The sequence below is a fragment of the Crinia signifera genome, chromosome 4 (assembly GCF_055691185.1).
Source record: "Crinia signifera chromosome 4, ASM5569118v1, whole genome shotgun sequence".
NCBI lineage: Eukaryota > Metazoa > Chordata > Amphibia > Anura > Myobatrachidae > Crinia > Crinia signifera.
In genome coordinates this window covers 214,165,366-214,188,544 of record NC_139220.1, presented here as the reverse complement: position 1 = coordinate 214,188,544, position 23,179 = coordinate 214,165,366, and the positions used below count along the sequence as shown (strand labels likewise).

General features: G+C 47.1%; 1 protein-coding gene across 8 annotated transcripts in view; it reads right to left on the bottom strand.

The window, feature by feature from the left end:
- SHF (Src homology 2 domain containing F) overlaps positions 1-23,179 on the bottom strand; it is a 294,338-nt gene that overhangs the window by 209,914 nt on the left and 61,245 nt on the right. For all 8 annotated transcript variants that reach the window (XR_014473486.1, XM_083183745.1, XM_083183747.1 and 5 more), the window contains exon 2: positions 22,327-22,456. Coding sequence is in view for 7 of the 8 variants with exons in the window: in XM_083183745.1 (XP_083039871.1) it covers positions 22,327-22,456 (130 nt within the window). In the remaining variant the exon portion in view is untranslated. The remainder of the gene's footprint in view (positions 1-22,326; positions 22,457-23,179) is intronic.

Sequence of the window (23,179 nt, the reverse complement as noted above, 5' to 3'; positions counted from 1 at the left end):
ACCCACGATTTTGATCGTGGGCATCGCAGGTAAAAAAATCGAGGGGAAAGCGGGCATTGAATGCACTAAAAATCGGGTGCGCCGCGACCGACGCGATGCCCGCGATTTCCCATAGGGATCAATGTTAAATTTCTCAATTGACCCGATTTTACTGTTCAATGCCTCAATTGACCCGATTTTTTCATAGGAATCAATGTTAAATGGCCCACAGAGGCCAAATAGGCACCCTAAAGTGTGAAATGGCCCCCACAATTGTTAACGCCACCCCACGATCAACGTGAACCCGAAGTGTGGCAAGCCCGCGAGGGGCGGCGGTACGCGTCCTATGACCTTTTCATACCCCCACTATCCACGTCGCCGTGGAGTTGAGAATAGAATAGTGTGGCGAGCGCAGCGAGCCACCGAGCCCGAAGCGTGGCGAGCGCAGCGAGCCCCGCGAGGGGACGCGGATACCTTCACAGGTAAACGCGTCCGCTCGCCACACTATTCTATTCTCAACTCCACGCCGACGTGGATAGTGGGGGTATGAAAAGGTCGTAGGACGCGTACCGCTGCGCTCGCCACGCTTCGGGTTCACGTTGATCGTGGGGTGGTGTTAACAATTTGGGGGGCCATTTCACACTTTAGGGTGCCTATTTGGCCTCTGTGGGCCATTTAACATTGTTTACTATGGAAAAATCGGGTCAATTGAGGCATTGAACAGAAAAATCGGGTCAATTGAGACATTTAACATTGTTCCCTATGGGAAATCGCGGGCATCGCGTCGCACCCGATTTTTTAGTGCATTCAATGCCCGCGATGGCCGCGATGGGCGCCGTGCTAGGTAAAGAGTACCGAATTGCTACATACTAGAGGATACATTTATTACAAGGGACAACAGTCAATATAGACAGATATTGGGTAATTTCTGTGTCAAGCATTATATATTGATTACTCCTGAAAAGTACCTTCAAGCTCCAGGAATAATATTTGAACCTTTTGGTTTTTCACTGTATGTAATTTCTGAGCCTAAACTGTACTAAATTAATGGAGTAATTACAGATCATTTCGCACTTTAAAACTACACTGTGACTGTATATTCTATGTTATTGTAATTTATTATTTGTGTGATTTCTTATCTTTATCTACTGTACCATTATTTTAGCTTTACTATCTAATAAAAGTAAATTTTTTAATAATTCAATTTATCATTCATATTGTGCCCCAAAACCCTTTTGTTCTTCCTTTGGAGTCATCTCTTTGACACATCTACTCACTATGGGAGAATAGCAAGCTGGCAAAGGACATATCTCCAGAAGGATATAAATACATTAGAGACTGTACAAAGAAGGGCAACTAAAATGGTGCATGGCCTACATCACAAAACGTACCAGGAAAGACTAAAAGATCTTAATATGTATAGTTTAGAGCAGAAAAGAGAAAGGAGGGACAGGATAGAAACTTTCAAATATATCAAGGGTTTTAACAAGGTACAGCTGGGAGACATTCTTCACAGGAAGAGGAGCAACAGAACACGAGGACATGCACTTAAACTAGAGCGAGGAAGATTCAGGGAAAATTGGAGGAAAAATTACTTCACAGAGAGAGTAGTAGATAAATGGAATAGCCACCATCAGAGGTGGTAGACGCAAATACAGTAGTACAATTTAAACATGCTTGGGATAGGCATATTGATATCCTTACAGAGAAATAAGGATTACATATGGTTTGAGGTAACATGTTTAAAAAAGGAGCCGACTATATGGGCCAAGTGGTTATCTGCCGCCAAATTCTATGTTTCTATGTAGGCATTATTAAGGGAAAAATTTATAGGGTCAGTTGCACCAAGATCTAAAAAGGGATAAAGTGGAGAGGGATAAAAAAAAACAGCTTCTAACTGTCATTTTTTCAAACCCAGCCTGTAACAGTCAGGAGCTGGTTGGCTGGCTGTTTCTCACTAATCACTTTTCATAGCTCGGTGCATCTGGCCTACTATGTAAAGAGCTTTAGAAGACTATTAAACAATGCAGAGGAGTCAGGGGGCGTGGCTTGGCCGAGCATGTGAGAGGTAGCAGACTCTCTGAGCTCTCCGTCCATCCGTTGGAAAATCCTTATTCCTGCACTACAATCTGCACCAGCACCTGCCTACAGCCTGCCTGAACCTCCCCTGCTGCCAGCCGTCCGTGTTCGGGCCGAACCACCCACGTACCTGCCCCTGGACCGCTGCAGAGACCTGGGCACGATCCGGGGCTGAAGAGGACCCGCCGCCATTTTGGGGACCGGGGAGCGCAGGCTGGCTGGCTTGTGCGGCTCCCGTACGGTCCGGCCGTCACCCGATCCTCCACTGCAGCAGCACCCGACATGGAAGGTGAGCTCCGTTGCGCGGCGCCGAGCTGGACTCCGGCACCCGTCCCCCCGCTCACGTGTGACTGGAGCGGCTGGCTGGACGCGGGGTACTCGCGCCTTCCACCCGACCATCCAGCGGGAGGCAGCGATCCCCCCACTGGCTGTAATCACCTGCCTGGAGAGCCTGCCCGCCGCGCACGGGGCCTCCGGATCAGATAGCGGGGTGAGCGCGCTGGGACCTGGCTGCTGTGACTGCTGCCACCCTCTCCCCCTGCCTCAGGCCTCCACTTCAATATATTATACTATACTATCCTGACTAGTCTGCTCACATCAGGGCTCTCCCTGCAAGTGCCCCGCAGCCAGCTCATAGATCCAGAGCGTCCCCCCCCCCCTCAGCATATCAGCATCTCCTTGTAGCCTGGGACTCTCTGAAGCTACTCCTAAGCTGGTCTCCCTGCCCTTGGTCCCTCCTGCAACTCACATCAGGCCTGGGAGTTGCCTTGGTGAAGGACAAGGCTTTTAAGTATGGGGAAAACGAATGCAGCGTCTGCTGCAGCTAAGTTGGAAAAGTTTGCACGTGGATCCCAGCCTTCATCCTCCACGCAGTCCTCCCAGACCTCTCCCTCCCCTTCGCCCCCTCAGTCAGAGGTCGACGCACCTGACGCTGAAAGCTCAATTCAGTCTACTCAACAGATCCTCTTAGCTATAACTGCGTCCGAACAGAGAGTCACTGGTGAGATCGGCCAGGTGCGATCAGATATTTCCCTGCTTCGACATGATATGCAAAAAATAAGAGAGAGGGTGGGAGAGGCGGAACACCGTATATCCGACTTGGAGGACACAACTAATCCCCTTAAGTCTGCAGTTGCCGACCTTACCACCCAGATGTCAGAGGTCAAATCTAAATGGTCGGATATGGAGGGGCGCCTGCGCCGGAACAACGTCCGTTTTGTAGGCCTTCCTGAGCGGGCGGAGGGATCCTCCCCAGAGAAGTTCCTGGAAGGATGGCTCCTAAATCTGTTTCCTGGTGGTGAATTCAGCCAGCATTTTGCTGTGGAAAGGGCCCATCGCATCCCTGCTAGGGCTCCCCCACCGGGTGCCCCCCCGCGTACATTTATCGCCCGCTTTCTTCACTATAGAGACAGAGACGCTGTCCTCCGCCTGGCCCGTCTACAGGGCCCTCTGAAGTGTGACAACCAAGTTGTGGCAGCATATCCAGATTTTGCAGCGGACGTTCAAAAAACTCGTGCCCAATTTCTCCAGATCAAAAGAAAACTTCGAGAGCAGCAAATCCAGTATTCAATGCTCTTCCCGGCACGGCTGAGGGTGGTGTTTGACGGCAACTCCCACTTCTTCAACACCCCTCGGGAGGCTGAACAGTGGCTAGATCGCAGGCCGCGGGGCCCACCCTGATACTACCCACGTGAGCATGATGGTTTTGCTGTTGCATCCAGTGAGATATTTGGCCCTTTGGCAAAATGTTGTTTCTCTTGTTTATTTCCCTTAGGTCCGGGGGTAATCCATGCGTTTTTTTCAGGTTGCAGTGTATATGTACAATTTATTTTGCAGGAAATGTGTTTCTGAATGGAGCTCAATGCTGGGAAATAGTTATCTGTCTATAGGTGACTACTGGTCTATACCTCTGGGTATACAAAGTTTAGCTATAGTTGGGTAACCCCTTCTTTCTTTTGTTTGGTTGTTCGGGATCCAAAGTATATCTAATGTTAGATAGGTATACCGGGTGGGGTGTAATGTTGCGGGTTTTTCTTTTTTATTCTCTAATTATGTTTTTGTTCAAAGTTAAACTGGTGCTGACTGTGTTTTTAGACAGGAACGACTATATTATAAAGTGCAAACTTACCTACTGTACTAGCGTAGAGCCAATTCCCCGCAGGCTGCTGCTGCCAGGTCCCACCTCATTAGGGAACAGATTTCATGTACCCACATATGTCTTCCTTCCCTATGTAATCTCCTCTCTCGCCTCTGATCTACCTCTGTCCATCTCTATGCCCTTTTCTATCGGCTCCAACTATGGCTCATACCCATAACCTAGCGGGGCTCCGCATACTCGGCTGGAATGTCCGTGGTCTCAATGACCGTGTTAAGCGCTCCCTGGTCCTTGCAGAGATTAAAAAGAATAGGGCGGATATAGCATGTCTCTCAGAGACTCACCTGGTGGGCACAAGAACTATGTCACTTAAGAAACCTTGGGTGGGCCACATGTTTCATTCCACCTTTTCTAACAATGCTAGGGGAGTGGCGATTCTAATTAAAAAAACCATAGGCTTTCACCTCACGCATCACCAAATAGATCAACACGGCAGATATGTTTTTCTGAGGGCTCACGTTAACCACGTTCTCCTCAACATACTTGCCATCTACGTTCCCCCCCCCCTATAGCAACGACGTACTTAGAAGGGCAGTATCCTTCCTGGCTTCCTTCCCGTCTGTACCGACTGTCTGTATTGGGGACTTCAATAATATTTTAGATAATACCCTGGACAGATGGACGGGCGCAACTAATCCCACCCCTTCACCTATTCCCTCTCCCACGCCATTTGCTAAACTGATCAACGAACTTAACTTAATAGACATTTGGCGACTTAAACATCCACATCAGAAGCAGTTTTCCTGCTACTCAGCTGGCCATCGTTCTTTCTCCAGAATAGATCTTACGCTGATCTCTCCAGACCTTATACACAAAACTAACCTAGTTGACTATCTACAGAGAGGGATATCGGATCATTCCCCCATGGTGATAGATTTGGACCTGATGCCCTCCAGGGGTGCCAGTACTTGGAAGCTAAACCCCTTCGGGCTCACCTTGATGGCTGACAGTGATGCGCTGCTCGGGGAGTGGTCAGATTTTCAGGAACATAATGCCTCATGCACAGACCCCCACATCCGCCACGACACGTTCAAGACTGTTATCAGGGGTTCCCTTATAAAACGCATAGCTAACATTAAAAAAACCAGCAGGGAGGAGGAGTCAAGATTAGAACTTGAGTGCTCTCAACACGAGGCCACATACCTGAGCTCAGGTCTGTTGGAGGATAAGGTGAGATGGGATGGAGCGCGCAAGCTCTGGACGGATTACCTACTTGACAAGTCTAAGCGTGGGCTCCTGTTCTCTGCACATGCTAGATATGCCCAGTCAGATGCGGGGGGCGGCTACTTGGCGTATCTCGCCCGAGACGAAAGATCAACTAACTCTGTCCAAAAGATATGTGACTCTGGGGGAGTGGAATACCATACCACCCCTGAAATTGCTCAGACCTTCTTATCATTCTATTCCTCGTTGTACACGTCCCGGGCGACTTACACCTCTGGCCAACTGGAGCAGTATCTATCAAAGATAAACATACCCACTCTCTCCCGACAGTCTGTAGACCTCTTGGAAGCAGACATCACAACCTTAGAGATCGAGACCGCAATTGCCTCCTTACCTAACAAAAAAGCCCCCGGTAGCGATGGCATACCGATTGAGGTGTATAAAAAGCATAAAGATTATTTTGTCCCTTATCTACTCCAGCTTTACACTGACCTCAGAAGGGTTGGGGGCCTCCCCCCCTCCATGTCAGAGGCAGTTATAGTTGTAATTCCAAAGCCTGGAAAGGACCCCTCCCTCCCAGACTCGTATCGCCCCATCTCGCTCCTCTCAACTGATGTTAAAATACTAGCAAAAATTCTTGCTACCAGACTGAATGCAGTGGTCACTTCCGTTATACACGAGGACCAGTCGGGCTTTATGCCTGGCCGCTCCACTACCCGTAACCTCAGGCGACTCTTCTGTCATTTACAGCGAGATACAAACTGTGGGTCGGGGGCAGTGGTAGTGTCGCTTGACGCTGCCAAGGCCTTCGACTCCGTGGAATGGAGCTACCTATGGGAGGTCCTACGCTCCTTCGCCTTTGGCCCGAATTTTATCAGTTGGATACGGTTATTATACTCCTCCCCGATGGCCCGTATATCAGTCAACGGCTATGTGACCCATGCATTCCCACTCGGCAGAGGGACTAGACAGGGGTGCCCCCTCTCCCCTGCCCTATTCGCCCTGGCGATAGAGCCTTTGGCTATTGTTCTCCGCACCACCCCGGCTGTCCGCGGTGTCTCTCTCGGTAACAGGGAGGATGTCGTCGCTCTTTATGCTGACGACACTCTACTTTTCCTTAACGACGCCGGAGCTTCCCTCGGGGCAGTCCTGCGAATTGTTGAGAGATTTGGCTCATTCTCTGGCCTTCTCATAAACTGGGGTAAGTCAAGCATTATGCCTCTCTCAGGTGTAATCCCGAGTGAATTGATACCCTCCTCCCCTCTGCAATGGGTCCTCAAATTTAAATACTTGGGAGTATGGATAAAGTGACTGAGTTTGTACCACTCAACATAGACATCGTCACTACTCAGTTTAAGGGGAGGGTTCGCCAGTGGAAGAAACTTCCTCTTATTGTCATGGGCCGTGTCAACTTAATAAAAATGACGATACTTCCCAAGTACCTGTATCTGTTCCAGCACTCCCCAGTATACATCCCTAAGCATGTCTTTATGGCCATAAATAGTTTAATATCATCCTTTATCTGGGGGAACAAGCCGCCTAGAATAGCCCTTAGGACACTGGCCAAGCCCAGAGTTGATGGGGGACTGGGTCTTCCCAACCTCCAGGCCTACTATCTAGCAGCCCAACTGATGCACCTATCAGAGTGGATCTTGGGACGCTGCGGTTCCACCTTTGAGTGCTCCTATGCCGAGTGTGTGGGGCCCCGCCTTTCCCCTATTCAATTTCTCCTCTCCTTCCCTTTCAGCCCTACTCTTTCTCCTCTCTTCAGACAGGCGCTGTTGGTGTGGCGTCAAACCCATAAATTATGGAATTGGAGGGGCATGGACTCGGAGACCCCCCTATGGTACAATAAGACATTCCCAGAGTTTAGGCAGCTATCCAGGGACGGTTTTTGGTCTAGTGTGGGTCTTACATCAGTCTCCCAGCTATTCCTGGCTGGGTCCCTTAAGTCATTCCAGCAGCTGGCAGAGGAGCTTCAGCTGTCAAACAAGCTCTTCTACCGATTTCTACAACTCCGACACGCAGCCCGGGCTCAATTTCCTAGCTCCCCTCCCTCCACTTCCGACTCTCCGATTAAAACACTACTCCAAAATCTAAACACGAAGGGTCAGATATCTACTATAATAATCTTAGCAGACAGATAGATATTGATAGTCTGGACTCCCTCAGGGGTAAATGGGAGCCTAACATTGGAGCCTTAGATGCAGAGCAGTGGAGTCAGATTCTGGAATCAGTCAAGTACACCACCCCATGTCTTAAATACCAGCAGATCTCTTTCTATATTCTGCATATAGCCTATCGCTCTCCGGTCTCCATGCACAGAGCGGGACTCAGACCAGACGACAGTTGCCCCAGATGTGCCTCACCTAATGCAGACTTCTGGCACATGCTATGGCTTTGTCCGCAGGTGTATAGCTTTTGGGAGGCCGTTTGGATTGATATAACCACTACTGAACCATCAGTCCCTCCCATTGCTCCTAAATATTGCATGTTTGCTCTTGACCTAGAGGAATCACTCTCACCTTCAATCTATAAATATGTCCTATGCTTAACAACTCTGGCCAAGGTTCTCATTGCCAGGAAATGGTTTGACCCTACATTCCCAAATATATACAACTGGAGGGCTCTCGTGAATGAGGTCTCGGGGCATGAGAGATTCACCTTTAAAGCCAGGGGTTCACTCACCCCCTACTATAATAAATGGAGCAGATGGACCTCCTCTAGATTTGCCACAGCCGTCGACATCAGGCCCAACATCCCTAATCTTTGATTCCAGCTATGGGGGAGCCTATATTTATATATACTTATGTTTATATGTATATCTACAAATGTACTTATCTCTGTATGTCGTGATACATGTAGATCATCCGCATCTACCTAATAGTCTGGGCCTCACCACCACAATAGGGTCGCTCCTAAACACTAACGCTATATGCCTTCGTCTCAGACAGTACCATGAACTGAACTAAGTCCATTATTGATTCAATCTTAGGTTTTTTTTTTTCTCTTCTTTTTCTTTATTTTGTAGGGGGGCGGGGGGTGGGTGTAGTGTTAAGTTAGTTAGTTAAGTTTATGTTAAAATGAAAAATCTCTATATGTGTGCTGTTACCTCTGTATAAAGCATAAATGTATACACACTTGTACCCAGATATATATCTGGTTTCCAAGGACTGACAGTGACTTCACCAACTTCTGTACAAGAATGCTTTATTGTCTTTATTATTTATCTGCCTTGAAAAACACTTGTAAACACTGTTAATATGGTATAATGTCATTGTACATGTTTTATGCTTTCTAACACTCTACAATAAAAATTACTCAATTAAAAAAAAAAAACAATGCAGAGGAGTCACAAATTAAGGGGGGGGGGTGCTCTTTCAATCTGACAATAAATTCATCTTGTATGGGGCAAGAGAGGAAGGGATCAAAAACTACAATACGTTCTTCATGTAGAAAACAATAATATACACAAAAGTGACAAGAAAAGATATAATCTACATGCATACAGAAACACATATACAATAAATAATTCAAAAGTTAACAGGCTTTTAAAATTATTGCAAAATGAATTAAATGAAGCACATGATGAGAATGGCTTCTGCTTTTATACATTTTGTGACTGAATTCCACAGTTTACAAGCATGTGTTTTTATTAGCAGGCAAAACCTGATTACACCGTTCTAATCCCCTGACGTCCTGAATAATGATGTGTTCGGAGCGCCTGTGAATTACTGCATACTTCTTCATACTAAAAATGTTGCATGACTGGTATTTTAAATACAATAAACTTTAAGTGTTTTAGTTTCACCCATTCACCAACACAAACATAGAAATCTCTTTAAATACATAACTGCCCATGCAGGTTCCCGAACAGCCATTATTACTTTGAAGTTTGCACAATTGTCTATGAAGACATAGGGCCAGATAAACAGCCAGCAACTAACTGCCAAGTTACATACTGGGTTTTAAAATGGCAGTTGGGAGCTGATTGACTATCACTCTCCTCTATCAATTTTAATGCTGTGTGTACACGGTACAATCCAGCATGAGATTTTGACTATATAGTCAAAATCGCATGCAGATCGCACAGGTTTTTTACCTTGCGCTCCCGATGTGCACTCCTGTGACAGCACAAATCGAAACCCAGATAGACAAGGCAGCAATGACCATATAGTGCAAATCGAATGTAGATTGCATGAATTGTATGTAGACCGTAAAGAGTTAGCAAAGATTGCATAGCAGTCGAATAGCAAGGTAATCTCACCGTTTGTACACACCATTAAGCTTGGTGCATCTGACCCATCAGGTTAACAAAGTTAATAAACTCATCCCATAAGTACATCAAGCATGCTAGGTTTTAATAGAAGCATTCTTACTTACTATACCTCAATACTATTGCTCTCAGCTGACAGAGGTCACTGCCATATAAATGTAAGCAGCAGAGGCACAAATATAGATGAGCTGCACAGTGCTCCGACCTAAATCTTGGACAGGTTTAGTTACTAGAAGCAGTTAAGGATAGGCCCACCCATAGGCGTGCGCACGGGGGGTGCCAGGGGTGCACAGGCACCTCCTAATGACTGGGCACCCCCCGCACGATTGCAGCCAGGCAGACCCCACCAGCGGGGTCTGCGGTGGGTGCCGCTGCCTGCCAGGGACAGGCTGTGTGTTTAGTTACGTTATCGCGGCATCGCGCTACGCTCTGCTCCGGGTCCCAGGACCTAGTTGCAGTTGATTGACAGCACCATATAGGGTGCCGGCGCTGTATAGGACAGGACAGCTGAGCGATGGCTCATCTGTCCAATCATATCTGACACAGCAGCCTGCGTCTCAGTGACTGGCTGAGCACGCAGGCTGCAGAAAGAAGAAAGGAGGTGTGGAGGACCTGCAGTGCTGTAGAAGTCACGTTGTGCACAGCCTGTCTGCCCCACCAGGCATCCATATAAGTGAAAGTAAGGCAGCACTTCCACATTTACAAGGACATTATGATTATGAGTTTGTGTGTGTATATATATATATATAAAAACACACACACACACACACATACTGTACTTACATATATATAATCCTCCCCTTGCTCTTCCCAGCCTTTCCTTCCTTACACTCCCCTCTCCCCCGCCCACCCCTGTCATGTCCCTCCCCCCCATAATGTGTAATGGGCATCACGTGTGTCAAATAATGTGTAATAATGTGTAATGGGCAACATGATGTGTGGCTTAATGTGTAATGGGCATGACGGTCTGAGACATAATGGGCATCACGGTGTGAGGCACAACGTCTAATGGGTATCATGGTGTGAGGCGCACTTGTAATGGGTATCACGGTGTGAGGCACAACGTCTAATGGGTATCACGGTGTGAGGCGCAACATGTAATGGGCCATATGGTGTGTGGCATAATGTGTAATGGGCATCACTTGTGTCAAATAATGTGTAATGGGCATCACTTGTGTCAAATAATGTGTAATAATGTGTAATGGGCATCACGGTGTGTGGCATAATGTTTAATGGGCATCATGGTGTGTGGCATAATGTGTAATGGGCATCATAGTCTGAGACGTAATGGGCATAACCGTGTGAGGCACAACATGTAATGGGCATTATGGCATGTGTTATACTATGTAATGTCTGTGTGACGTGTAATAGGCATTACAGTGTCAATTTTAGGTGCGCACACTGTCTCTATGGTCCCTATTTTACAAAAATTTGTCAAGCCCTGGCATGTGGAATGGGCATTACGATGTGTGGCAATATGTGGAATGGGCATTACTGTGTGATGAGCATTATGGTGTGTGGCATTATGTGGAATGAGCATTATGTTGGATGGCATTATGTGGAATGGGCATTACTGTGCAATGCATTATATGTAATGGGCATGATGTGTAATGGGCATTACAGTGTAAATTTTTGCAGCGCATCTTCGGCGCGCACTGTCCCTGTTTTTAGTATTCTGAAGTGCATATACATAACTAAGTCACCTATTTAGTTTGTATTGATACCCATAGGCGGTGATAGACACGCCCAATAGATGGTGATGGACACGCCCCCCCCCCCCCCCCCCCCATGGTGCACCCCCTAAGAAAATGGGCTGCGCACGCCTATGGGCCCACCAATTCTACTGCGACATGCACAATGCCAGGAAACTAAACTGCCCCAGAACATCTTAGTAAATATAGCTTTACATGCTGTGGTTAAGGACAACAGTGTTATAAAGCCTGCAGCAATTGGCTAGAAAACAGAGGAAATGTAAACAAACTAAAGCACAAAATGACTAAATCTCTTTTGTCTTAACATGATAAAAAAGGAAACCTCAAATATTACATAAGATTATTTACTTTGGGTATTAGCAGATCACATTTCCCAATGTAAGACTAAAACAGTTTTTTGTGATCAATTATATTGACTGATGACGCACTCCAAATGAGAACAATGTAATTGCTTTTAGTTGTTTTGACATTGATTATACACATTAAAGCTGTGTATCATTAGCAAGCAATGGTTTTAGACCCTATATACTATGCATGCACAGTTAAAAAGTGTGTTTTCCCAGTCATTTTCTTAAAAAAACAAAACTGTTTTTAGAGCATTTGCTGATTAAGACATTGAGTGCATTAAGTGCATATGCTGCAGATCGAAAGCATCTTAAAAACCATTCGATCTCTATTAAATTTTTCTTCTATAAGCAAAAAATAATCGAATGGAAAACCTGTGAAGATCGAAGCGTGTGTACACCCCTTTAGTTAGCAGCACACTGACTCACAGCTGCGGGAGCTCCCTCCCAGCATGTCATATTGAATCAACCCCTTTGAACTGAAGGTGAGTAATAATGTTGGCCACAATCCAGACCAACTTTATTCCAACCACCTGGTTGATTGGACTGAAAATCTGGTAACTGTGTGTGTGCAAATGACAATCAGTAATTTGCTCACAAACCCAGGAAAATGGACAAAATCAGTTAAATTGTTTAAATCAAAAAGATTCAACTACAGAACATTGACAGATTTTGTCTGTTTCCAGATTTTGGGAGCAAATTACTGAATTAAAAATTACATTTACTCCCATCCAGTACCCAATTTTTATTCCATCCTACCAACTAGTTGGCCATACACTAGACTAGACCAACTATCATCCAACATTACACTATACCTATTTTTGGGTGCCGGATGACGCTTTGACAGTGGGGATCCCGACATTCAGTATCTTGACGTCGGGACCCGACTGCCGGCGCTCCGACAGGGGGGATCCCAACTCACAGGGGCTATTCTCCCTTGCGGGGGTCCACGACCCCATAAAGGTAGAATAGAACCTGTGGCGAGTGTAGCGAGCCACTGAGCCCGCAGCGTGGCGAGCGCAGCTTCTTTGCGCTCGACCCCCTATCGGAGCATCGGCAGTCGGGATCAAAACGTTGGGATTCCCACTGTTGAAGCGCCATACCACACCCCCTATTTTTATACACATGCTTAAAGTGTCATGATTCCAAGTGACATTCTTTGCTTCCTTTAAAACAGACAAAAGGTAACCTCACATTTATGGGACTCATTTACTTTGAATAAACTGTTATACAAAACGTAATGCACCCTATAAAAAAGGACACACAAAGACATAATGACTTTTTCAAACAATCAAATATACATAAATAAATACAATTATTCCTTTTAGTTTCACAGCTAAACCAATAACAAAGTCTCAACCCAACAAGGAAAAGCGGAACTGGCCCTTTAACACATGTTCCTGGCTACACATCATGAAAGTGCTCTAGTGCACAAAGTGAGATTAGGATTCAAGAAACTGCATGAGAAAACATTTTCACTGAAGCAGAACAACCTTATAAGTTAGAGCAGTCAACATTAAATTGATGAGTAGCCTTCAGTAATCAATAGCAGGTAATGAATCAAAGACTTATCCTGATAAACTAGTTTGGATTAAGTTTAATACACCTTGGGAAGTGTGATCTAATAAAGCAGTCATGGATGTATTTTTGCTGTCAGTGTGTAATCTATCATCCAAATTAGTTATTACTTTGTAAACCTCACTGTTCAGCAGCGGCACATTTTCTATTGCTGAGAAGCAGGGATATTGGTAATTCTGAGCACAGCTGGAGTCCTCTCACCATTCAGCAGAACAGCACTTTTTGGAGGTGACAGAATACCCAATCAGAGCATTAGCACCAAAAATGCTGAGGGCACTCTAATGAGAAGAGAATGGGGGCCAAGGGAATTACCAGCATCTCAAAATTATATTAAACATTTTGAAAGCTGGAATCCTGTTGTAGTTATTCATTTATTTAAACTAATATGACAGAAACAGTACAAAGAAACTTGTCTGCACTAATAAGCTATCACATATTATACTGTATATGACACATTGCTATCCTAGTACTGGCACCAGTCGCATGTCACAGCCTAAAGAATATATTATAACATCTATTTTTTGCATCCACATTATCTAGGAGTCTGCATTTTGCAAAGATTGTCAGCGTTGAAGCCGATAGGGCAGTATTCAATGCTTTTTGCAGGCTGTGACAATGAGCAGTGCTGTCTGCTCGCTGTCACAACTCACACGGCCAGTATTCAACTGACAGTGGGAATCCCGACATTCGGTATCCTGACGTCGGGACCCGACTGCAGGTGCTCCGACAGGGGGGATCCTGACTCACAGGGGCTATTCTCTCTTGCGGGGGGTCCACGACCGACTTACAGGGGCTATTCTCCCTTGCGGGGGGTCCATTTCCACCTCGCTGGTTTTTTTCAGCAAAGTGGAAACCGCGTGTGCAGCCGCCAAAACAGCGAGGCTTGTAGGTAAATGCAGCAGGCTCCCTGCATTAGCCGCAAGCCTCGCTGTCTGGGGAATCCTCACTGTCCTCTAACAGCGAGGATTCCCCAGAACGTTGAATATGGTGAGTGGCCGGCGTGGGGGTTAAACGTTGAGGATCGATTGTTTTCGGCGATCCTCACCATTTAACTCCTTGCCGACTGCATTGAATACAGCCCTTAGTAGCTACAGGAGGATTTTATTTTTACTCCAACTTCCAAAAAATAGGATTTTGGGTACCTACCGGTAAATCCTTTTCTCGTAGTCCATATGGGATACTGGGCTTCACTACTATGGGGATTGAGACCTCCGCAGGAGAGACAGGCACATAAAAGAACTTTCAGTGTGGGTGCACTGGCTCCTCCCCTCAATCTCCCTCCACTAGTCAGTTAATGCAAAAACTGTGCCGAAGGAGAGCATGTGAGGAGTATGTGATAATGTATTGTGGTGAGATTCATCCAGCACACCCAAACGAACAAAAAACATATAAAAGAGGTGAATCCTAACAACTTAAGAGGACACCTGTAACTAGAACAATCTATAGTCATATTTATCCTATAGAAAACAAGGCAATAAGCCTAACCATAAAGTAAGTCTGACAGCAGAAAAAGCCGCACTGAGGCGGGCTCCCAGTATCCCATATGGACTACGAGAAAAGGATTTACCGGTAGGTACCCAAAATCCTATTTTCTCTACCGTCCAATGGGATACTGGGCTTCACTACTATGGGGAGGTCCCAAAGCTACCAGAACGGGTGGGAACGTGCGGATTCTGCTGTAGAACCGCATTCCCGAACTGGGAATCCTCCCTGGCCAGGGTGTCAAACTTGTAGAACTTCACAAATGTGTGTTGCCCTGACCAAGTTGCGGCCCTGCATAGCTGCATTGCCGACACCCCTCGAGCAGCCGCCCAAGAGGTACCTACAGACCTGGTTGAATGAGCCTTTACTGAAAAAGGAAGCGACAAACCAGCTGATGCATAAGCCTGCTGGATAGTACATCTTATCCACCTGGCAATGGTGCGCGTTGAAGCAGGTAAACCCTTCTTCTGCGCATCATAAAGCACAAACAGGCTGTCCGTCTTACGGATCCTAGCTGTGCGCTTGACATACCCCTTAAGGGTGAGGACCACATCCAAGGTATCTGGTATATCTGGGTGTGTCGCGCTAGAAGGAACCACAATAGGTTGGTTTAGGTGGAACCCTGACACCACCTTTGGAAGGAATTGTGGTCTAGTCCTGAGTTCCGCCCTATCGTTGTGGAACACAAGGTAAGGGCTCCGACAAGATAAGGCCCCGAGCTCGGACACCCTCCTGGCCGAAGCTAGAGCCAGCAAAACAACAGTTTTCCAAGTGAGGAGTTGCAGCTCAGACTCTTCCAATGGAACAAACCGGGCTGATTTTAAGAAAGTAAGAACTACTTCCAAATCCCATGGTGCAGTGGGAGGCACAAAGGGGGGCTGAATCCTCAGCACCCCCTGTAAGAAGGTTTGCACTTCCGGCAAGGCCGCAATCTTTTTCTGAAAAAACACAGAAAGTGCAGAGATTTGGACCTTTAAGGAACCCAATCTGAGTCCCTTATCCAGGCCAGCCTGAAGGAAACGTAGCAGGCTGTTTAATCGAAAACTGGCCGGAGGCAAGTCATTCTTCTCACACCAGGCAATATATCTGCGCCATATTACATGATAATGAGCAGCCGTCACCGGCTTCCTGGCTTTTATCATTGTAGTGACGACAGAGGGATGGAGACCCTTGTGGACTAAGATCTGCCGCTCAACCTCCAGGCCGTTAAACGTAGCCGCTGTAAGTCCTGGAAGACGAACGGGCCCTGGAGGAGCAGGTCTTCTCTTAGGGGCAGACGCCACGGGTCTTCCACTAGCATGGCCTGAATGTCCCCGTACCAGGCCCTTCTTGGCCAGTCTGGTGCCACCAGTATGGCCTCCGTCCCCTGATGCCGGAGCCGCTTTAGCACCCGAGCCAACAATGGGAGAGGTGGGAAGAGGTACACCAATTGGAAATCCCAGGTCCAGGTGAGAGCGTCCACCGCTATCGCCCCTGGGTCTCTGGTCCGTGCACAGTACATTGCTACCTTGTGGTTCAATCGTGAAGCCATCAGGTCGATCTGAGGGAGCCCCCACAGATCCACTATGGCATTGAACACTTGAGTGTGAAGGCCCCACTCTCCCGGGTGAAGATCGTGACGACTCAGGAAGTCCGCCTCCCAATTGTCGACCCCCGGGATAAAAATGGCAGACAGGGCCTGGACATTCTGTTCCGCCCAGGACAGAATTTTTGACGCTTCTCTCATGCAAGGCATGCTCTTGGTACCACCCTGCCGATTTATATAGGCCACAGTGGTGGCATTGTCCGACTGGACCTGGATCGCCTTTCCCTGTAACAATGGAGCTGCCTGTAACAGGGCATAGTAGACCGCCCTCAACTCCAGCTTGTTGATATGAAGGCCTGACTCCAGTGGAGACCATCGACCCTGTAGGCGGACTCCCTGTGTCACAGCTCCCCAGCCCCTCAGGCTGGCGTCCGTGGTTACCAGAATCCAGTCCTGGATCTGGAACCGTCTGCCTGCCAACAAATTGGATGAATCTAGCCACCACTGTAGCGAGATCCTGGTTCTTGTTGCAAGGCCAATCCTTCTGCGCATCTGCAGGGGGGAGCCGGACCATTTTGTCAGAATATCCAATTGAAAGGTCCTGGAATGGAAGCGGCCAAATTGTATTGCTTCGAATGAAGCCACCATCTTGCCTAGAAGCCGGAGGCAAAGATGGATCTGTACCAGAGGTGACTGTAGGACCTCCCTGACCAGCTGTTGTATTGCAGTGACCTTTTCCATTGGCAGAAAAACTTTTTGTTCTGATGTATCCAGGATCATGCCCAAGAAAACCATCCTCTGGGTTGGAACCAGCGATGATTTGGGCATGTTTAGGATCCACCCGTGGTCTCTTAGAACCTGTATGGACAGATTGAGAGCACTGCTTAAAGCCTCCGCCGACCCTGCTTTTATTAGCAGGTCGTCCAGGTATGGCACTACATTCACCCTTCGGAGCCTGAGTAGTGACATCATTTCCGCCATTACCTTTGTGAAAACCCGCGGGGCTGTCGACAGGCCGAAAGGTAACGCCCGGAATTGGTAATGGTCGTTCCCCAAGGCAAACCTGAGATAGATTTGGTGTGGGGGCCAGATAGGAATGTGTAGATAGGCGTCCCTGACGTCTATAGAGGCCAGGAACTCCCCTCTTTCTAGGCTGGCGATCACAGAGCGCAAGGACTCCATCCTGAACTTGAACACGCGCAGGAAGGGGTTCAGTGACTTTAGATTCAGGATGGGTCTTACTGAGCCGTCTGGCTTCGGTACCAGGAATAAGTTGGAATAATATCCCTGGCCCTGCTCCGTGACTGGCACCGGTACAATTACCCGAGACTGAAGCAGCCTGGTAATGGCCCCCTGAAGGAGCACCTGATCTTCCTGGGATGCTGGAAGTGCCGACCTGAAGTATCGTCTGGGAGGGGGTTTGTCGAATTCCAGCTTGTAACCTAGAGAAATGAGACCTCTGGCCCAGGTATCCAGACCCGAGGCGTCCCACACATGGCTGAAATGCAACAATCGCGCTCCCACCGCGAGAGAGTCTCGTGGCGGGAAAACCCCGTCATGCTGCAGGCTTAGAGGAAGTCGCGGCATTTGGACGGTCCTGGGTGTTGGAGGTGTTAGGCTTCCTAAACTTGCCTCTCGTGCCCCTGCTGGCATTGGAGGCGCCCCTAGCCTTGGGGCGAAACCTGTTCCCACGAAAGGACTGCTGGGAAGCACCTGTGAAGGTACGCTTTTCAACCGTGGGGGCTGATGGAAGGAAGGTAGATTTTCCTGCAGTGGCTTTGGAAATCCAACCGTCTAATTCACTGCCAAACAGCCATTCTCCTGTAAAGGGAATACCCTCCACACTCTTCTTTGAGTCTACATCTGCAGACCACTGCCGCAGCCACAAGGCTCGTCTGGCTGACACCGCCATGGCTGAATTGCGCGCGTTAATTGCGCCCAATTCCTTTTGTGCCTCGCACAGGATTTTTGCGGTATCCTGAATGTGACGCAGGCTGTCCCCTATCTGGGCCACAGTCATGTCACCCAACAAGCCTTCCTGAATCTGGGTTGACCAGGTATGAATAGCCTTGGCCATCCAGCAGCTGGCTAAAACTGGACGCTGGGATGCCCCACTAGCCGTATATATGGACTTGAGGGTAGCTTCCAGCCTTCTGTCCGCCCCGTCCTTAAGGGTGGATACCCCTGGGACTGGTAACAACACCTTCTTAGAAAGGCGGGAAACAGAGGAGTCCACTACCGGTGGCTCCTCCCATTTCTTTCTGCCCAAAGGTTCAAAAGGATATGCATTTGTGAACCTTTTTGAAAGAGTAAACCTCTTATCAGGGTTTTTGCCATGCAGCCCTGAAAGCAGTTTCTAACTCTGCCTGCTCAGGGAAGTACACTGGCTGTTTCTTCTGAGTCATGAAGAAAGGATCTCCTTCTGTGGATGCCTCTACAGGAAGATCTAAAACATCCCTAATGGCCCTGATAAGGGGCTCGGGGACCATGTACTGCCGTCTCAGGAGCTGGTTCCTGCAGACCCTGCTCCTCACCCTCCTCCAATATGTCCTCATCGTCCTCATCTGTGTCAGGATCCATAGCAGTAGCCTGCCTCTTTTGAGGCTGTGCGGGCGGGGGAGGTACATTTTGGGTATGAAGAATATCCACCCTGGCAGATAACATGGACAATTCCCTCTGAACCCTCTGCGTTTGCTGAGTGTTAGTGGAAAGCTGTGAAGCCACAGAGTCCAACAAGGTCTTTATGTTGGAGGCCCACGCAGGCTCCTGCTCGTCTGCCTGCGATTGCCCCGCAAGCTGTGGGGGAACCCCACTGATCTGGGTGTCAGCACTACTGGGCTGTGGTGACATACAAGCCTCACAAGTAACCTGGGACTGTGACTTGGGCACAAACTTGGTGCTACACACCATACAAGTGAACTTTTTCACCATGATGAGATAGTACTACAATGTCTGTAGTAACAAACACAACCCCCACGCAGTCACACACGTGCACACACTGCTGGATGTGTTTTCTCTGAGTGAAAAACAGACTATGTGCTTGCTTTATGCTGTGTCTGTAACTAAACAGTGGGGAAAAACAGAGCAATTGGGGAGCCAAGTGCACCCTTAACCTGAACTCACAGATCTGGGTGAGCTGGTAACGCTAAACACAGTGATATATAAACAACACAGTGTCTGACTAAGCTAGATAGCGCAGCAGCGCTAAATCGCTATAAAAACCTGCTGTCTCTGCCGTGCTGCAAGTACCCGGATCCACCACGCCAGTGAGGAGCCCTGTAATGGAGTCTGGCAGCGTGTGAAGAAGCAGGAAGTGACAGCGCGCGCCCAGCAGAGCTTGGTCCCGCTCTGAGTGAAGCCCCGCCCCCTTACACGGAGCTGGCGCTTACATATAATTATACTGACATTATTAAAGGTGTAAAATATATATATCATACATTATACCCTGAGGGGTGTCCCTGGTGGTCCAGCGGCAGCACCCCTATGCCAGTTATCAGACGCGGTGTTCACGCGGTCCCTGCTGGAGAGCCGCCATTACTAGCCGTCGTCTTGCCGCACCAGAAATGGCTGCGGGGACCCCTTGTGGGACCCCCAGCCTGTACTCACCACCGATGTCTTCAGACCTGTCAGGGGTGTGCGGCGGCTAGGGGACTTGCTCGCTACAGCGCAATGCTGTGCGGTGACAAGTCCCACGCAGGACTGGATTGTCCTGTAGCAGGGTCAGCTCTGCACCTGAAGAGGTCGGGGACTGACCCTTCCCCTGACACCCACGAAGCAGGACAGCTGTGTGGTCACTACAGCGCCCCAAAATAACAAACTTGAAAATAAATGTGGAAAAAACTCTGGAGCATCCAGAAGCACTGCCTCTCCTGAGGCACATTTTTCAAAACTGACTAGTGGAGGGAGATTGAGGGGAGGAGCCAGTGCACCCACACTGAAAGTTCTTTTATGTGCCTGTCTCTCCTGCGGAGGTCTCAATCCCCATAGTAGTGAAGCCCAGTATCCCATTGGACGGTAGAGAAATAACCCTTTTGTTATAAATGTTATATTTAAAATAAAGGTCAAAGCAATTGAGGGAATTAGGAAAGAATGTCAAAATACATGTCACATAATGTCAGTTAGACAGTAGCGTGTCATTTTTCAAACCCAGGGACAGATTTATTAAACCTGGCAAAGTGATAAAGTAGGCCAGTCAATCAGCCCCTAACTGTTATTTACCCAACCCAGGCTGTAACTTTGGAGATAGGATCTGAATGGCTGGTGTGTGATCAATGGCCATGTTATCCTTTTATCAAGCTTAAAAAAAATTCTGCCCCCTAGTCTGTAACATGACAGTTAGGAGCTGACTGGCTGGTGCAGTCTCAGTTTCCACTTGATCACTTCGCTGCCCCAGAGAACCTGACCGCATTTTGGTGGAATGCTGCAATTCTGGTCCTTAACCAGTCAGAATATATGAGTGAAGCTGCATACACACTTTTTGATAATGACAGAGAACGAGATCGATTTCTCTTGAACTCCCAGAACTACAGAATGAACGATATAGTGATACACACTGAACGATTTGAAACAATTAAGAGTTTGCTTTACCACTGACCATCTTGTTTCATAAAAAAAATATATCTTTATCGATCGTACACACTGAAAGATTTGCACTAAGTCATAAACATGGACAAAATGTGTCTACATGTACAGACACGAAAGGGGATGGATAACGACCCACGGGAGCAAGTATCACTACCGCTCATACTGTACACACTGAATTATATGCATGACAATATTGTTCACAATGTCGTTATCATGAACATTGTCTTTATCGCATAGTGTGTACTGGGCTTTAGACCAGTTCAATTTCTGAACCATTACCAATTACACAATACTACATCCAGTCAAACGTTGCAGAAATTGGCCATATATATATAGGGGGTTATTCTGACTGATCCAGTCCCCCAGACAACCAATGTTTTGTGCCTGCGCAGGAGCAGAACGCTGGACATTCCCATGCAAACTGCCTGGTGACACGTGTGGGTGGTGGGCAGCTTGTGTCAGGGGATGTCAGCTCCCAGCCTGCTTCTCGTAGGTGTCTCAGCTCTGCGAGCGCTGGAGAAATAATTTGATGGTTGCCGATAATCGAATGATTTCTTTCCCACGCAAAAGGATGCGAACAGATGATTAAGCAAATCATCCATTCGCAGCCATGCAGGGGATCACTGCACACGAAGAGGAGGGCGGTTGCCTAGTGGGCGGTACCTGGGGCCCCTCAAGGCTGCAATTTTCACAGCTCTGTGAGTCAACCAGAATAAAGGCCAAAGTAACTAGATGGTCAGCCAATGTGAACACAACATGCATTTCCAACATTAGAAGTGTTTCTCCATTGTTGAATACCAAACCAGCATAGTGCAATGCTCCTTATCTGAATAACCACTATTCATAGATCATAAAAGTACAAAAAAGGCACAAAACGTAAAGCAAAAGGTCATCCAGAAAAGATCAGCTGTACACAAATGGTCTCACGTAACATGTATTACTCAATGCAACCCTCTTTTCTGTTGTATCCTGCATTTTTGTTTAAACAAAATATTAATTTATGAATGTAGATTACAACAGGGACCATAAAGCAATTAACAATGTAAATAATTTATTCGAGATATTAAGCATTTTACAAGATGAATGCTTTTAACCTTGCACTTCTTTTTAAGCCCATGCTGTAGCATATTAGCAAATCTACTATATATTTTAGTCAAACAGCTTTCAAAAAAAATAATTTTTACAGAGTACATAAAATTTCAGTCTTTGTAACCAATCTGTACTTTGCCCCTCCCGCTGACAAACTTCAGCTCCCTTCACTTTCCTTTCCAGCTAATGGAGTTACTTATATTGAAATAAACAAGATACATTATGACAGGAACCTGTGGTGCACAGACTTTGCTTTTATCATTGGTGACATAACATATGAGAAGCAGCCGAGGCCAACTGCTGGAGGCAGACAACACCTGCTGCAATTTATGTATACATTCACTAATGCATTTCATTACCTGCCATCATTTTCTGTGCTTCATATGGTTCCATATAGCCGTCGTTCTCAGTTACTACCTCCGCTGTAGCCTGGCTACCTGGACCCTGCTTAGCATCAAATGGATCTGCATAGTCTTCAACGATGATGACCTGGAAGGAAATAGAGGGAAACATTCTAAATATCGCTAAAACCTGTATTATGGGTCAATAATTAAGACTACAGTCGAAATAATGAGCATTCAAATACTTTTGATCAGGACTTTGTTGATGCTGTAACATCCACTCCCTACTAAATCAAAGCAATTATAAACATGCAACAACATATTGTGTTCATTTTAGTACATGAGGAGAACCAAAAGACAGTGCACCTTTTTTAGACCAGTCAGCACTCGGCTTACCTCAGTGTGTCCCCCCGTTCCTACAGAGTGTGTGTGTGTGTGTGTGTGTGTGCGCGCGTCATGGACAGCTAGTGTGATAGCACGTTCTGAGCCCCACTGTCTACCACGCCAGAGGGAGAGCCCGATATCAGTCACTGCTAGACCCATGTAGACCACAGCTATTAGTCTGCCCGCTGTGCAGACTTCAAGCCTGCTTCAAAGAGACCTCAATACCCTCCTGCATTCACTGTAGCTACAAGGATTGGATAAGTACATGCACCATACACCTGCGTATATGTTCCTGTAATTACAGTACCTGCTACATCTCTACCTGAATGCTATATACTGCATACCTGCAAGCTAGCCATTTCAGTACTACTGTTAACGCTATGCTCATTAATACAAATAAACCAATAATTCCTGGTTAAGCTTCCAAAACATGTGTTGTCTAACAACACCACAAGCATTCTGCCAACAGTGCGACTGACTGCAGTTT